This window comes from Nerophis ophidion, linkage group LG03 (assembly GCF_033978795.1).
Source record: "Nerophis ophidion isolate RoL-2023_Sa linkage group LG03, RoL_Noph_v1.0, whole genome shotgun sequence".
In the NCBI taxonomy this organism is placed as follows: Eukaryota; Metazoa; Chordata; class Actinopteri; order Syngnathiformes; family Syngnathidae; genus Nerophis; species Nerophis ophidion.
In genome coordinates this window covers 51264889-51281870 of record NC_084613.1, presented here as the reverse complement: position 1 = coordinate 51281870, position 16982 = coordinate 51264889, and the positions used below count along the sequence as shown (strand labels likewise).

The 16982-nt window shown below is 40.6% G+C and overlaps 1 protein-coding gene and 1 long non-coding RNA gene across 7 annotated transcripts in view; one reads left to right on the top strand and one right to left on the bottom strand.

Moving 5' to 3' along the window:
- tiam2a (TIAM Rac1 associated GEF 2a) overlaps positions 1-16982 on the top strand; it is a 262182-nt gene that overhangs the window by 125866 nt on the left and 119334 nt on the right. For 5 of the 6 annotated variants that reach the window (XM_061895546.1, XM_061895541.1, XM_061895542.1 and 2 more), the window contains 2 exons: positions 6647-6711; positions 12044-13225. In XM_061895546.1, coding sequence (XP_061751530.1) covers positions 12050-13225 — 1176 coding nt within the window. In that variant the 5' untranslated portion in view covers positions 6647-6711; positions 12044-12049. Of the gene's footprint in view, positions 1-3383; positions 3527-6646; positions 6712-12043; positions 13226-16982 lie in introns of those variants that run through there. The other variant, XM_061895544.1, reaches the window with a different exon arrangement.
- Positions 1-16982, bottom strand: part of LOC133549776 (uncharacterized) — a 107456-nt gene that overhangs the window by 14454 nt on the left and 76020 nt on the right. The window contains exon 4 of the long non-coding RNA XR_009806176.1: positions 4547-4648. This is a non-coding gene — a long non-coding RNA (uncharacterized LOC133549776). The remainder of the gene's footprint in view (positions 1-4546; positions 4649-16982) is intronic.

Here is a 16982-nt window from a genome sequence, read left to right as displayed (position 1 = left end):
AAAGTAATTGGGAAAGGGCATGTTCTCCACTGTGTTACATCACCTTTTCTTTTAACAACACTCAATAAACGTTTGGGAACTGAGGAAACAAATTGTTGAAGCTTTGAAAGTGGAATTCTTTCCCGTTCTTGTTTTATGTAGAGCTTCAGTCGTTCAACAGTCCCGGGTCTCCTCTGTCGTATTTTACGCTTAATAATGCGCCACACATTTTTGCTGGGAGACAAGTCTGGACTGCAGACGGGCCAGGAAAGTTCCCGCAGTCTTTTTTTACGAAGCCACGCTGTTGTAACACGTGGTGAATGTGGCTTGGCATTGTCTTGCTGAAATAAGCAGAAGCGTCCATGAAAAAGACGGCGCTTAGATGGCAGCTTATGTTGTTCCGAGACCTGTATGTACCTTTCAGCATTAATGGTGCCTTCACAGATGTGTAAGTTACCCATGCCTTGGGCACTAATGCACCCCCATACCATCACAGATGCTGGCTTTTGAACTTTGCGTCGATAACAGTATGGATGGTTTGCTTCCCCTTTGGTCCAGATGACACGATGTCAAATATTTCCAAAAACAATTTGAAATTTGGACTCGTCAGACCAAAGAACATTTTTCCACTTTGCATCAGTTCATCTTAGATGATCTCGGGCCCAAAGAAGCCGGCGGCGTTTCTGGATGTTGTTGATAAATGGTTTTCGCATTGCATAGTAGAGCTTTACTTGCACTTACAAATGTAGCGACAAACTGTATTTAGTGACAGTGGTTTTCTGAAGTGTTCCTGAACCAATTTGATATCCTTTAGAGATTGATGTCGGTTTTTGATACAGTGAGGGATCGAAGGTCACGGTCATTCAATGTTGGTTTCCGGCCATGCCGCTTACGTGGAGTGATTTCTCCAGATTCTCTCAACCTTTTTATGACATCATGGACCATAGATGTTGAAATCTCTAAATTTCTTGCAATTGCACTTTGAGAAACGTTGTTCTTAAACTATTTGCTCACGCAGTTGTGGAAAAGGGGCTGTACCTCGCACCATCCTTTCTTCTGAAAGACTGAGCATTTTTTGGGAAGCTGTTTTTATACCCATTCATGGCACCCACCTGTTCCCAATTAGCCTGCACACCTGTGGTATGTTCCAAATAAGTGTTTTATGAGCATTCCTTAACTTTCTCAGTATTTATTGCCACCTTTCCCAACTTCTTTGTCACTTGTTGCTGGCATCAAATTCTAAAGTTAATGATTATTTGCAAAAAAAAAAAGTTTATCAGTTTGAACATCAAATATGTTGTCTTTGTAGCATATTCAACTGAATATGGGTTGAAAATGATTTGCAAATCATTGTATTCCGTTTATATTTACATCTAACACAATTTCCCAACTCATTTGGAAACAGGGTTTGCAAAAACAAACTCAAGGATGCATAAAAATCAGGAACAGGGGAAGTTGAAAAACCACACAGAACATGATCCGTGCAGCAGATCATAACATGATTACTAGCAAAATATTCACTAGGTGAAAACAAACTGTAACAAGCAAATAACTTGTTATTTTGCCTTATCAGTTGTTTGTTTAGTTGTTTACTGAAAATCGAACTTCATTAAAAGTCTTATCTTTTGGTCTGAGCAAAATGAAAGCCCAGCACCTGCTCTGTTTGAATATGCATCACTTTGGTACTATTAGCTTGCCTTCTTTCTCTTTTCATGCCTCCCAAACCCTCCAAGAGTGTTGTTTAAACCAACCTTTTGAGCTTCTGCAGACAATGGTCATTGATAGCAGCCCAGACTACTCAACAGCAGCTATTGTATTGTTAACAATGTCCTGCTGGGCCTGATGTTTCTAAGGCAAGCAGCAGGCTGATGGATGCCTATTACACAGCTGCTCATATTGCGTGATTTGGGCATGACTTATAGGATGTTCAAACAAAGACTCATCCAAATTAGATAAGCATGTTGCTCTAAAATGCAACATTTTCACCAAGATGCATAGTTAAGCTTGACAGGATATGCTTTAAAATAATAACACCGTGTGAACTGCCAGTGAGAATTAAACTGATATTAGGATTTATTAGTTCCATCCATCCATTTTCTACCGCTTATTCCCTTTCGGGGTCGCGGGGGGTGCTGGCGCCTATCTCAGCTACAATCGGGCGGAAGGCGGGGTACACCCTGGACAAGTCGCCACCTCATCACAGGGCCAACACAGATAGACAGACAACATTCACACTCACATTCACACACTAGGGCCAATTTAGTGTTGCCAATCAACCTATCCCCAGGTGCATGTCTTTGGAAGTGGGAGGAAGCCGGAGTACCCGGAGGGAACCCACGCATTCACGGGCAGAACATGCAAACTCCACACAGAAAGATCCCGAGCCTGGATTTGAACCCAGGACTGCAGGACCTTCGTATTGTGAGGCAGATGCACTAACCCCTCTGCCACCGTGAAGCCCGATTTATCAGTTTGACAATGTAAATAAATGGCAATACCGTTGTGTCACAAACGGAACTTTACTGCTTAGTGGAAATGGAGCTTAATGTTCAGCCAACAAGCTCCTGTGAGATTGTCTTTAGCAGCTTTAGCAAACAGTCTGCCAACCATTGGCCAGTGCTGATCCTACTGCTGTGGCCTTCTAAATGAGCCCTTCTAGACTATGTGACCACAGTTATGTGATCCATATACAAACAGAGGCATGCATGGGGCTTAAACCACTGGCGGTCTCCAGTGTTTTTCCGCTGGGGTAATGGCTTGGTCACAACTATTCAAAAGCATCTCCCGAATTCTACCAGAAAATGTTTGAAGTCCCTTTTTTGGGACAATTTGCTGCTCTGTCCCCAGGAAACAAGTAGCTTAACCATCTTGCAATCTTTCCCAGTCTGTCTGAACCACACACACAGTTTTCCCAGTAGCTGGCCACCTTGGCTTCCTTCTGGGGTCATTATGCTATTTTGGATGAGACAAGGGCTCCAGTCATCACGCTCTCCCCAGTGCCTGTAAGGCAAAGCTGCAGCCACTACACGCCTGCTTGTCTCGCCCAATCGTTGCAGGCAGCTATGGAAAACTGTCTTGGCTGTAGCAAGTCCTACATCCTTCTCCAATTCAAGCCAACGGAAAAGTAGAGGTTCTATACGGCATAGGAAAAACAACTGGCAGTAGTGGAGGCTTTTAATTGATGGAAGCTGTTAAACATCCTCAGAAAGAGCTTCTGTTTAAGTTTTTTCTTCCCTGCTCTCCTGCTTCCTTCTTGGTGCTCCGTTACCTAGGGTTACCTCTGTAGGGCTGTGATTCGCCGCTGCCGCTTTGAGGGAGTCTCCACGTGTCTTTCAGTGTGCTTGTGTGTGTGTGTGTGTGTGTGTGTGTGTGTGTGTGTGTGTGTGTGTGTGTGTGTGTGTTTGTGTGTCAGATGCAGCATGTGTCTGTTGCTTTAAGACTCAACAAGGCTTCGCAGGGAGAATCCACTTTGAGGTGACACAGCAGCTAGATTTTGCCTTTGCAATCTCTCCAAAGAGCTTTGAGATTAAAGGCCGGTGCAGCAGAGGTAAGACATGTTATGGGCTCTTGTATTATTTCCCTTTCTTTTGTTTGTTCTACTTACTAGCTTAAGTGGTGTTCGGGGTTGTGGGCTTGCCAATTTGGATTCTCATGTTGGTATGCACGGGTGTTGCAATGTGTTTGCACGTGTGAGTTGCTTAATTGAGTCCAAACAAAGCCATGCTTTAGTTCATATCTCAAATGTGCTTTCCACTTTTGTCTAATCTACAGAAGCTAGACCTTAATTGAGTTGCTTTGTTACGGTTGAATCACTTCTGCTGCTGTTCATGCCAAGGTTTTTGTACTTTTTAATGGCAGAATACTATGCATATGTTGGCATTGTAACAAAAATGCTCGAAGCATTATAATATATTCATTTATATTATATATTTATACTATAAGGTACTTAAAAAGCATATTGATGAACTTTTGATTTGGCTAGCTGTGTCCACCGCACAGTAATAAAGGCTTTTCAGTGCAGGATTTATTTATACATTAGCAATGTTGGCCCTGATGAGGTTCGAATTCCGGGAAAATGAGCAATTGTTGTTTTCTCTACAAAAAAACATTTTATATAATTTGAGAGAGAGAGAGAGAGAGAGAGAGAGAGAGAGAAAGAGAAAGAGAAATAATTATTATTTTGGATTTTAAAGGAGTAGGGCCTATTGTTGGCCTCTTTTTCACTTTATCTGTGCCCAGGAAAGTATATTGAGCTTTTTTCTCAGGGCACTGCAGTGATGTTGATTTAAAAACTGCAAGATGATGTCACTGTTTCTTGTCATCCTGGGGGGGATTTCCTTGCTTGCCAAGCTGTTGTGTCACAAGCTGGCTTCTCCGCTTTTCTTCTAAAGAGTAAGATTAGATGACAAAAAGGGTCGGAATTGAGTGTCTGTTGAAGCTCTCCAGATGTACAGTGGCTTCATTTATGGAAAGTTTGCTTCTTAAATCAGTGTTTGTACCATGTTGAGGTGTGGCCCACTCCCCAACTCCAGACCCAACACAATACCAGACTAAACATGGAGCTTACGTGGGAGTTACTCAAGGGCAGCGGTAGAAGAATGTCAGGTCACTGGGTGTGTCGAAGAGCGTCGGGGTCCCTTGGCCCCTGAGCAGATGGCTTGTGGGAAATCTATTGAGGAGAGATGGGAGATGGAAGAAGGGAGTGTTTAGACTCAAATGTGGCTGCAGCTTAAAGGCAGACTTGTCTTGTATGCCTGAAAAGTTGTACAATAGTCGGTTGAAGTCGCAGCAGAAGACAAGTGTGTGTGTGCCTTTCAGTTTTTCTGCTGGCACGCCTTTAAAACATTTCACTCACATCCCTGCTCTGCCTGAATAAACTTTGCAAGGAACGTGTCAGTAGCGGTAGGAAAAGAAAGAGGACCCTTGTTGGCAACTGCTTTCGATTTCTTTACTCTTAAATACACTTTGGTTCAATTAGTCCTCATTCAAATAACTGTATTAAACATAAACACTGGATCACTTAATTGCTTGGTGATATTGGTATTCTGGTATTGGTAAAAAGTGGTAGCAGAAATAGGATAAGTTATTACCTTAACGCTTTGTTGAAATGTGTAGGATTTCATCAATGATATACTAAAGAAAGTTGGACATTTGACTATATTTGGAAACTTCCTTTACGTGTTATTATAACCACAAACTACGTGACAACAATGCCGCGGCTTGTTACAGCCAAATGGTGCACTCCATTTTGCCCCAATTGCTTGAGTTACACATAATAAACATAATAAACAATTATTGTATCCTTATGACATAGTTGTTCTCTATCATTGGATCTTTAACCTGCCCTTAAACTTGAAGACCTTAAACTCCATATGGATAGTACTTCAATCTTTTGCCCGATGGAATTTATTTTGATATGTGTGTTAAACTCACTCTTTTTGAGCAGCCAATTTGATTGATTTCACCTCATTGCACATCACTTAATCTCGCAGGTTAAGGCTTTTGGCACCACAGTCCCCCCGCTCTGTAACTCTATACATGTGCTGTGAATGCTTAACAGAGTTAGTTCTTCTTGCAAGGCTTCTGGGAGTGTGAACTACATGCATGTAAGAGGGTTGCATTATTTCACATACAAAAGTCACACTGCTTCACCAAGAATACCCCATGCTTCCTCAAAGATTGCTCCTCTGCTGTTTCTGGTTTTATTTTTTTGTCTTCAAAAATGTTGGCAATACCCAGTTAAAGAAACGGAACCAGTTACAATTCCATCCCCATATATCCATTTTCTACCGCTTGTCCCTATCGGGGTCGGGAGGATGCTGGAGCCTATATCAGCTGCATTCGGGCGGTAGGCGGGGCACACCCTGGACAAGTCGCCACCTCATCGCAAGGCCAACACAGATAGACGGACAACATTCACACTCACATTCACACACTAGGGACAATTTAGTGTTGCCAATCAACCTATCCCCAGGTGCGTGTCTTTGGAAATGGGAAGAAGCCGGAGTACCCCTAGGGAACCCACGCAGTCACGGGTAGAACATGCAAACTCCACACAGAAAGATCCCGAGCACAGGATTGGACCAAGGGCCTTCATATTCCAATGTCTAAAAATAAACAGATTGGTAAACTGCAGCCAGCATTCTAAAATATTGTCAACTGTTAACAAAAATAACATCATTATGTATTTGGGGAGTGAAAACATGCTTTCAGTCTTATTATAATTGGCTGATTGAGAAGCCTTTTGGGTGGGGATCATTTTAAACGTGCTGTGCTTTTTAACCCAAAGTGGCATTATGTTACTTTACAGAGACTTACAGAGCTCGTCAACCTGAGATTTTGATGGAGTTCATGTTCACCCTCTAAAACAGTTGTATGCTTTATGTAAAGAAAACTTTTTCAACTCAAGAACTTAGTCTGATTCATTTTTGCCAAAGTGCCAGTAAAAAACAATTCCCTCTACAGACACAGAAAGTCTTACAACTCCAAAAGTGAGATACTTATCTTCTCAAAGGCTTATATCTTTTTTACTGGCTTTGTTGTACAAACACTTGTAGAAACGCATATTTACAAAGTCATCTTCATTTTTTTATTGGTGCATAAAATACACAAATTTAAATCACTGTGTTGAGCAAAGATACTGAAGACTGACTCTTATGTGTTTCAGATGAGCAAGGCTACAGAGAAAATGGTTTACTTTGAGAGGAGCTCCAATGTGAAAATTTGATACAGGTGAGTCTGAGGACATCATCTTCTGTGGGAAGTTTGGTTGTACGTTAAACTGGTACTAATAAAGTGTGCGGCATTGATTAATTCAAAAAGGTACGATACTGCCTTTGAAAAATACTGGTACGTTTTTTTCCTGTGCCTGATGGCGTGCCGTGGTGACATTGCTGGTAATATGAGCCAATGCGAATATGAATCAAAACACACACAGAGCACTTACAGCGGAAACAGTGTGGAGACAGAAGAAGGAGAATAGACATGTAGACTAATGATAAAGGTAAAGCAATGCACTGTAAAATCCTTGCTAGCTAGCTACTTTGTGGCCAACTTGCCTCCACAGTGCTTAGCTACTTCTAAATTACCAATCCTTGCCCCTATGGCCATGAATAAACTACTTTTCTTACAAGTATCTATCTTCCCTGCAGGTTGTAGAATAGCCAAACATGCTTCACGACACAACATAGGTGGCTACAATAGGGATTAAAGTGTGACTTCGTTAACGCATTGCATTGTGGGTCGAACTTAAAGTGTTGTTCTTTTCTTTAACAAGTTCAAAATATGACTTAAACGTGCGGCATCATTAACTACCACAATTGTTTTCATGATGGCTTTTTGGGAGGGGTGTGGGGGGATTAATGTGTGAGATTTTTCTCATTTCTAGCGTGAAAGTGAATGAATGGAAGAAAAACAGTTAAGACCATGGTTGAAAAGCTCCAAAAAACACTTGATAGTTAGCTAACCATCTAGCTCACTAGCGTACATGCCTCCGTTTGCCCTACGAGCCACAATATTGATGTCTGTCCACTTTGCTGCTAATCATATTTGGATAATTACAATCCATTGTTAGTTCCAAAACAGTTGTAGTTCTAGAATATTTATTAGTAGCCAGCGAGAAGGTATATTTTTGACGTGACGGATTGTAAACAGGGGTCACAACACCGGAAGTATATTACCGAAGGGTGCGTTGTTAAAATTGCCAAATGAGAAATGTTTTCTGAGTTCTTTGCATGCATGTTAAATAATTTTACATTACATTTTCAATGATAATAATATTAGTAAATGATCTAGTAAATATTCTGTGGTCCAATGACCTGGGACATGTGTCTAGAAGGCAGCCAAAAGAGGCTAGTAGATAAAAATAAACCTAAAGGTAAAAAATAGTGTACAAATGCACCCAATTACAGGAAATGTAGTCTTGATTTTTAAAATGTTATTTTGGGATTTGCATGGCAGTGCTTTTCACTGATAGAAATGTTCTTTTTTATTCTCAATTGTCCTCTTTTTTGCTAAAAGGGTGCTTACATCTCTGTATGTTCACTGTTTTTTTAAATACCGATTTAGTTCTAAAATAGGTTTTTTGACTGCAATAAGAAACACATGTTTGATGTATCATAATATTGTCTGTTCAAATTAAGCCAATAATTACATTTTTGGTGGCGCCCTTTATTTTGAAAAGTATCAAACTACATTTTGGTACCAATACCAAATTATTGGTATCAGGTCAACACAACTGGGGAGAATTTGACTGCATTTGAACACTATAAATCGTATACATTGTATATGTTTGTGAAGTACAGATGGCACACAAATAAATCATTTTAAAATATATAATAACATGGCATATCTTACATATTGTGTGCTTATCCAAAGCCGTGAATATGACGAGTCGTGGAACTGTGGCCCAATTCTATACTCTACATGATCCTCCAGGGTGGATGAAGTTTGCCCAACCAGTCTTCATGTGCTTCGTGGAATTAGAGAAGGCATACAGCCGTCCGTGTTCCTCGGGAAGTCCTGTGGGGAGTGCTCAGAGTATGGGGTATTGACCGCCTGATTGTAGCGTTTTGTTCCCTGTATGATCATTGTCAAAGCTTGGTAAAGCTTGGCAGTAAATCGGACCCGTTTCCAATGAGGATTAGACTTTGCCAGGACTACCCTTTGTCAGCAGTTCTGTTCATAACTTTTATGGACGGAATTTCTAGACACAGTATACCTGCCAACAACTACGGTTTTCCCGTAATGAGTAAGTTTTTTTGATAATCCATTCCGGTTTACAGCTGCAGTGGTAAAAAGATTTTCCCTTAAAAATCCTTTAAAAAATGTTTATTCATGAAATCGCTCTGATAACTTCCTGTCGAGCGATTCCATATGCTGTGCGAGAGACTATTTATAGCTCCACTGCCAAACGGCAGGCACCAAATCACCATTGTTCTCAACCGCATGGACAGTTATGGAATCAGCTGGAGAAAAATTGCAAACGAGTCTTGAACAAAGAATATTCCAAAGCCTATCCATTCACAAATAGGAGAAAATGACGCAAACTGACCTACATAAATATTGAAAAATAATATGCATAATTATCTGTCATTATAATCCCACCAGTACTGTAAATAGTCATATCACTGTCTTTTTATTTATTTCTAACTTCTGTTTTTAAATAGTTAAATTTAGAAACATTTTTGCAGTTTTTTTATGTGTCAAAAGTTGCCTCTGATTATGAAAAATCTGAATGCTGAAATTAATATTGCGTCGGGGACCTTCGCCCCCCTGCAACCCCCTCCAGACCTACCGGGGCCTGCGGGACTCTGGTTACTAGGCTTTTTGAATTTCAAATTTGGCTGGTATGGCACAGTCAGGGCATTGAGGGAAACTGGGTTGGTTGTTGCAGGATTAGGTCTCTTGCTTTTAGCAGATGATGTGGTCCTGCTGGTTTCATCTGTCCTGAAACTTCAGCTCTCACTTGATCAGCTCGCAATCGAGTGTAAAGCGACTGGGATGAGAATAAGTACCGCCAAGTCTGAGTCCATGGTTTTCGCCAGGAAAAGGTTTGAGTGCAACTCTGGGTTGGGGAGAAGATTTTATCCCAATTGGAGGAGTTAAAGTACTTCGGAGTCTGGCTCACAAGTGAGGGAAGAGTGGATCATGAGATCTACAGGCAGATAGGTGCGGCATCTGCAGCGATGCGTACCCTGTATTTATCTCTCGTGGTGAAGAGGGAGCTGAGCCAGAAGGCAAAGCTCTCAATTTACCGTTCGATCTACGTTCCTCTCCTCACCTATGGTCATGATCTTTGGGTTTTGACCGAAAGGACAAGATCACACGGGTACACGTGGCTGAAATGAGTTTCCTCTGTCGGGTGCCGAAGCTGTCCATTAGAAATAACATGGGAAGCTCTGGCTTTTGGGAGGAGCTCAGAGTAAAGCCGCTGCTCCTCCACATCTAGAGGAGCCAGCTGAAGTGGTTCGAATGTCTGGTCAGGATGCCCCTTAACGCCTCCCAGTGGAGGTGTTTAGGGCACATCCAACCGGTAGGGGACCACGCGGAACACCCAGGACACTTAGGTGCGACTATGTCTCTTAGTTGTCCCGGGAACACCTCGGGATCCCCCGGTAAGAGCTGGATGACGTGGCTGTGAAAAGGGAAGTCTCAGCTTACTCTGTTTAGGCTGCTGCCCCCGCGACCCGACTTCGGATATGTGGAAAAGGATGGAAATACGGATACCTTTCGATTGGCCAGTATCGTACAGCTACATGATCGCCATTGCAGATTAATGCCTTTTATTGCCCATCACAAACGCTGATCCTTTCTGGCTGACACTATATGCATTTTTAGTCCCCCGGCTGACAAGCAACTAACACCTATTTATGTGTATGCATACAGTTTGTAGCCACTCCCCTAAGCTAATAATAATCACCTATATAATGGAAAATAAACATAATTTTTTCGTATCTTGAATATCATTATCAGTAATGTTATCACAGGAGGAGGAGACTAAACATAACACATTAAAAGCAAGGAACTAGATAAGGTAACCGCTAACCTCACTTAAAACAACACCAATAAATAATTGCTTTGTAAACTTAAACCGCTTTGCAGCAGAAAGTAAGCAGCTATTAACAGTTGACTAACAAGTAGATTAATAAGAGTTTATTTAGAGTGATCTTAATATAACAACAACTGTTGGTGTGTTAGCAATGTTGCAGTCAGCACATTACATATAAGAGGAAGGTGAATACCGTATTTTTCCGAGTATAAGTCGCTCCGGAGTATAACTCACACCTGCCGAAAATGCATAATGAAGAAGGAAAAAACATATATAAGTTGCATTTTGGGGAGATATTAATTTGATAAAACCCAACACCAAGAATAGACATTTGAAAGGCAATTTAAAATAAATAAAGAATAGTGAACAACAGGGCTGAATAAGTGTACATTATGTGACGCATAAATAACCAACTGAGAAGGTGCCTGGTATGTTAACGTAACATATTATGGTAACAGTCATTCAAATAACTATAACATATAGGACATGCTTTACGTTTACCAAACAATCTGTCACTCCAAATTGCTAAATCCGATGAAATCTTATACGTATAGTCTCTTACGTGAATGAGCTAAATAATATTATTTGATATTTTACGGTAGTGTGTTAATAATTTCACACATAAGTCACTCCTGAGTAAAAACTGCGACTTATAGTCCGAAAAATACGGTAGATCCATGACTTGTTTATGTCGATACCAAGGGGGAATTTCGGTATATGAGCAATACTAGAGTGATAAGGGTCGATATTTTTATTTTCTCAAAATCTAATTTTATAGTTTTTGTTAATGTTTACAAACAAAGTGAGGGCATAACCCCAAATAATTTTAGTTAGTAGCACACAGTAGTTTTTACTTTTGTTTAGGTATTGTTCACTAATTGCTTTGCTCAAACAATTGTATGTAATAAAAGAGAATAAGGAACCAGTTTAAATATTGTGTTGGTGGTCTTAAATTATCATCAGAACGCACCATAAACGTATTTAAAAAAATCTTCAGTTGTTAATACATGTGATTTGTATCGGCTTTGGCCAATCTCACTCATGGATGATTGTATGGGGAGCATAAAACCCTGATCAGATCATCCCTAATCCTGTCACATGAAAAAATCCACGACTGACAGTGGTTGTTATATTATTTCAAGTGTTGTAAAATCAGGTGTACAACAAAGACTGCTTGGTCACAGTATACTGTCATTAATTGAGTGTTATGCACATAATAAGAACCGTGACAGCTTTAAGCTTGTTTGTCTCGCTTTTCTCTGGAATAATGGCATAAAAAGAACACCGTACAGCCCGGGAAAGTGTGATTGTACAACAGATGGAATATTTTATACCTGCTTCCATTTTATTCAGGATAGAGACTATTTAAATGTATCTGCTATGCAAGGTGTGCAGGAATGTCTTCATTATTCAGTATAGAGGGGATGAGTTAGGCATTATGTCATATATACAGTGGGCACCATTATCTTTCCACCTGCACAAACTCACTGACTTCATGTTAATTTTCCTTTTCAGGCAGCAATGGGAAATTCTGAAAGCCAGTACAGCATTCACGGCCTCAAAGCCACCAGCTTTGGCTTCTCTGGGACACAGAAACCATACTCACTGAAGATGGGGTCAGCCACAGACAACCCTCTGTCAGCTCACGAATGGTGGAGAAGTGCACCAGTGAGCTCAGGGTACAAAGCCAAATGTGTCAGCCGAGGTTGTCTCTCCCCTCCAAAAAGCAGACAGCCTTATTCTGCCCGTCACAGTGACTATGCCTCAAGGGGAGTGAGGGGCAGCCCGAATGAGCATCGCTGGCATCGCGCGACTGGATGTGGAATACGCAGGCGGCATGTGTCTGATGACTTTGAAGATAACCCCTATGGTGCAGAGCTCAATGGCTACACTCTGAATAGTCAAAGAGACAAACAGCAAGTTTTAGTGAAACCTAATAGCCCACGAGTTGTGATCAAGAAGGATGGTAGTCTGAGAGTGGAATTCACCAATACCTCAGACAGTGATCTCTTCCTGGACGAAGTCTCTGGTCCTGTACAACTCCTAAAGTTTTCTGCTAATTTGGACTCACCCTCTACTTCTAGTCTTCCCGGCTCTGGCAGTAGTGAGCCTGATGGTCACAGCAGTGGTCCCCCACCAGCCTCTACCTCTTCCACTGCTAGAACCAGTAAAGGAAGCTCTCTGAGCTCCGATGGTTCTTGGTATGATTCTCCCTGGGGTGCCAGTACAGAACTTTGTGAACAGGATCAACCCTGCTCTGCCATCAGGCCCCTAGTGCACTCCCCCATCCACCAACATGACTCTTTGACCAAACAGTCATCCCCTTTGTCCCATGGAGGCCTTTACAAGGACTCTGCAATGGCTGCTACCTTCCCCATAGCCAAAGACATGTCCTCCCATCTAGAGGAGGTTCCAATTGGCCAGCAGCCTAATCAAGCCTCCCTTGCTTCAGTCTTGGATGTTCACATGGAGGAGGGAAGCCTTGAGGCTCGCCAATATTCGTCATACACCCTGCCCTGTCGAAGGCCCAAAGCTCATACCATGAGTGAAGATTTGGACCAGTATCCCAACCATGAACAGCATCGGGAGCGGTCTGGATCGGAGTTTGGCTACAATAAAAAAGCTTATATCAAAAACCACATTCGACGTTTCAGTGACTGGACTGGCAGCCTCAGTCGCAAAAAAAGGAAGTCTCAGGTAATTATAGCTTTAATTGGTTCTTTTGTGTGTTCTTCTTTTCTCTGTATGTCTCTCATAACTTGTTGCCGAGTGATGGATTAAACATGATTAATAAAAGAGGTTATCAGGCCCATGAACACTTCCGTGTTGGCAAGGGTAACGGTTACCTTGGACAATTCCTCTCGTCCTTAGCATCATAACACCAGATGTCAGACAGGGCACAAGATGGCCTTCATAATGCAGCAAGCTTTGTTTGTTGTCTGGCCTTTTTTAGGATGACGTGGAAATGATGAATAGTGCTTATTGATATAATAAAGTACAGCTGTTTAAGTTTCCATAATGACAGTTTCTGGGTGGATTCACTACAAATAGTATTACATGACATTCTGAATAATCATCACAGTTTACACTGTAGTTCATGTAGACAGTAAGAATGGAATGTGTGTGTTATGCAAACAGTAAAATTTTGCTATGTTCAAACACCACCGTGCGGTTAAAGCAAAGCAGGCATCCGATAAATGTTTTCCATGTTGTAAAATGATACTTGTTCTAAACTGGCTCAGGTCAGAGGAGTATGGTATGTCACCAAAAAACCACAATCGTCGTTTTTATTTCAATGTTTGGTTTAACTGAGCGTCCCTATGTTTTAAAGAGTGATTATTGTTCGTGTAAATTAATTTAGCCTGAAGTTCTAAACATTGCGTTTTTTGGGCAGCACCAACAGAATGGCTGTAAAACTAAACCCATGCTGAAGAGTCAACCCCACCCCTCCTCCAATGTTAATGAATGATTTATGGCTGTTCTGGCTATTACATGATGTGGATTACCGCCACGTTTACTGCATTAAAAAATAAAATCTTGCCGACAGGAATTGGTTTTCGGTCATTTACTATAGGGAGGTTTTAGGTATCATTTAATAACACATAATGCACATGGGAAAGTTGTATGTTATTTTGACTTAACCATTGTGATTTACTCCGTAGTGATGCATATGCATCTATTAATGATTTAATTTTTGCCAATACCATGTTTATCCGTCTAACATTTGCCTTTCAAATATTTTTTTTAGCTCAAAAAACCTGAGTTATATTTTCTTTAAATCATACCTGTACAGCTTCACAACTTAGTGACTTGACTAAATCAATGAAAGACATTAAAGCTGCTTTTCTATGGAGCCAAAACACTGCCAGTACGATTAGGCACCCCCCAAAAAAGTACATTGTAGATAAAGTTGTATTGACACCAAAAAATGTTTTGGCAATAAATAGATACAAACGTTGAAATAATACTATATTTTTTGCTGAAATTATTTGTATGTCTGACAAGTTTTCAGTGCCAATCTTCATATTTTTGAAAACTTTGTTTTTTGTGTGTCTCATTGGTTTTTATTTTCAACTTTTCTTTTTTCACATTCGCTTCTCTTTTTTTTATGGTTTCGCCTCTCTTTTTTACAGTTTTAAATAATTGGCAGGGTTTTGACATGGAGGAGCGGGTGCCTGTGGGCAAGGCTTACAGCAAGTTTACTCGGAAGCTTTGGCTTGCAGGTAAGACACCGTAGAAAAAGGTGTCTAAAAGAAGTAAAAAAATATTTCAAAATGTAAGTTATCTTTGAGGGGTTTTTTTATCATCCGTAAAGAGAAATCTTGTATTTTTAAACAAAATAAACTACTTTATGACTTTTTTTGACTATTTCCCAAACTCATAAAGCACTCTGGTCAACTTTGTTACTTTCAAAAGAGGTTTTATATATGTTGTAGTTTTTAACAAAAGGTTGTTAGGATATATTCATGGTATTTATAAAATGTTAGGCTCTCCAGGGGTAAGAAAAAGAAGAACCACACAGAGCTTGCTCAAAAGTACGAAAGTCAAAAGTCTTGTATTTTAACATGAATGTAATTATTTACTTGAAAACAAATTAAAGTTATATAATGTTTTTTAGCCCCCAGAAGAAAACAAAGTCCAACGCTATTTTTAACTTGTATTACCAATCTTATGGTAACAAACGGCTATGGCTGGGTTGCATATGACTTCATATCTGTTTTTCTTCTTCGCGGCTTAATTCACACGAAGGTAAAGCAGTGTAGCATTACAACAAGTGAGTGTGAGTGTAGAGTTTGAGCAGAAAATGCCGTATTGCTGTTCTTTTCTTTGGAGTTCCAATCGTTCACATTGAGAGCTATTAAAGAGCTTTCATAGAGTCCCGATTGAAGTGGTTCATCAAGAAAATAAAGTCAAAGTAGTGTTTCCCTCAGAAAAATTGTTAGTTGAGGTGGTGTCTCTTCAGGGGACAGGCGGACGGGCGGGGTGGGTGGTTGTAAGGAACAGTGTAACTCGGCCTGTCGCCATCACCATCATGTCTCCACCTCATCGCTGCCACCACAGCTTGGGGGGCAACAGAGCCCTGCTTTCTACTCTCAATGACTAATTTGTTTCTGATAGTCACACAACACTATGACTTATTAGTAAGTCAATGTTTTGACTTACAAATTTACTAAGTCAAAATAATGACAAAATAATGACCTACTAAGTCAAAATAATGACAAAATAATGACTTATTAATTAATTAATAATTAATAAGTGTTTGCAATAAGCGTTTGAAAAAAACAGTTAAAAGTGGGGCCACATGCTGACATATGCTCAACTCATCATGCTTAATTTATTACAGAATTTGGGAAGCCTGTAGGTGATTTTTATAATGTAAATGTTATATTTTTATCAACATGTGATTGCAGTAAACCTGCCATTCAAAACTAAGTTGCTACATTACCAATGATTTAATGTAATTATAGATGAAAAAATAGTACAAGAGCCATAGGAGGGACTATTCATCCCTGAACACCATGGAGTTCATGTAGGCTTTATGATGCAGTTACATAATTATATCAACTATCAGAGACAGCTTCAGGAACTCTTCATTTAACATAATTTCGTTTTTTTGCTGCTTCAACACAGTGTAATCAACACAGAAAAAGGTAAAGTGAAATAACTTGATTGTTAACTCTAGGTCAATAATGCTTGTCTTTCTCTCAGACAGACACACGCACGCATGCACGCACAAACATATACACACACCGCACAGTGAGCTAACATTACGCTAAAAGCTAATTAGCATTCACTTCAAGGAATGCGTGTAAGCTGAGCTGTCGCTTATGTTTCTCGAACGTCAACGGGTTCATAGTGATGTTCCTAGTAGTTGACTGGGAGGTGTTTATTATCATTTGGGGGAGTCCGCTGCCTTATGCCTACCTGCTACACACCTATCTGCTCACCACACCGCAGGAGCACTGACTCCCTGCGCTCTGAATACGCACTGCTGATTGGCTGTTACCGCTCTGCGTGTAACCAATCAGATGGTTCTGTGGGTGCGACAATGCTGGGTGCTGCAGAGACGTACGGACACTGGCAGTACAAAGGGGAGCAGCTTGTTAAGACGTTAGTTTAGGCGGTGGCTCTTTGTTGTTAAGTCGGCCCCGTAACAACAATGCGCTGCGGGAAACCCTGCAGGGAAAAAAAACTAAAGTGCGTCGAAGGAAATGGTTGTTAAAAATATAACTTTCATCATCTTGTGGTATACATTCAGACATTGCTCGTGTCTGCAGCGACCACGTTGTAAAATGTTTGTTTGAACATTTGATTTGTTTGACAAACTTTCTGTGATGCAATTGAGTTTATTCTCTGCTGTATTAGTAGTATTTGAGAGAGCAGAATTAAACATTAGAAAAGGACAAGAGAGCGCATTAGATTGTTATTTTGTGGTTGCTATGCCAAAATATAA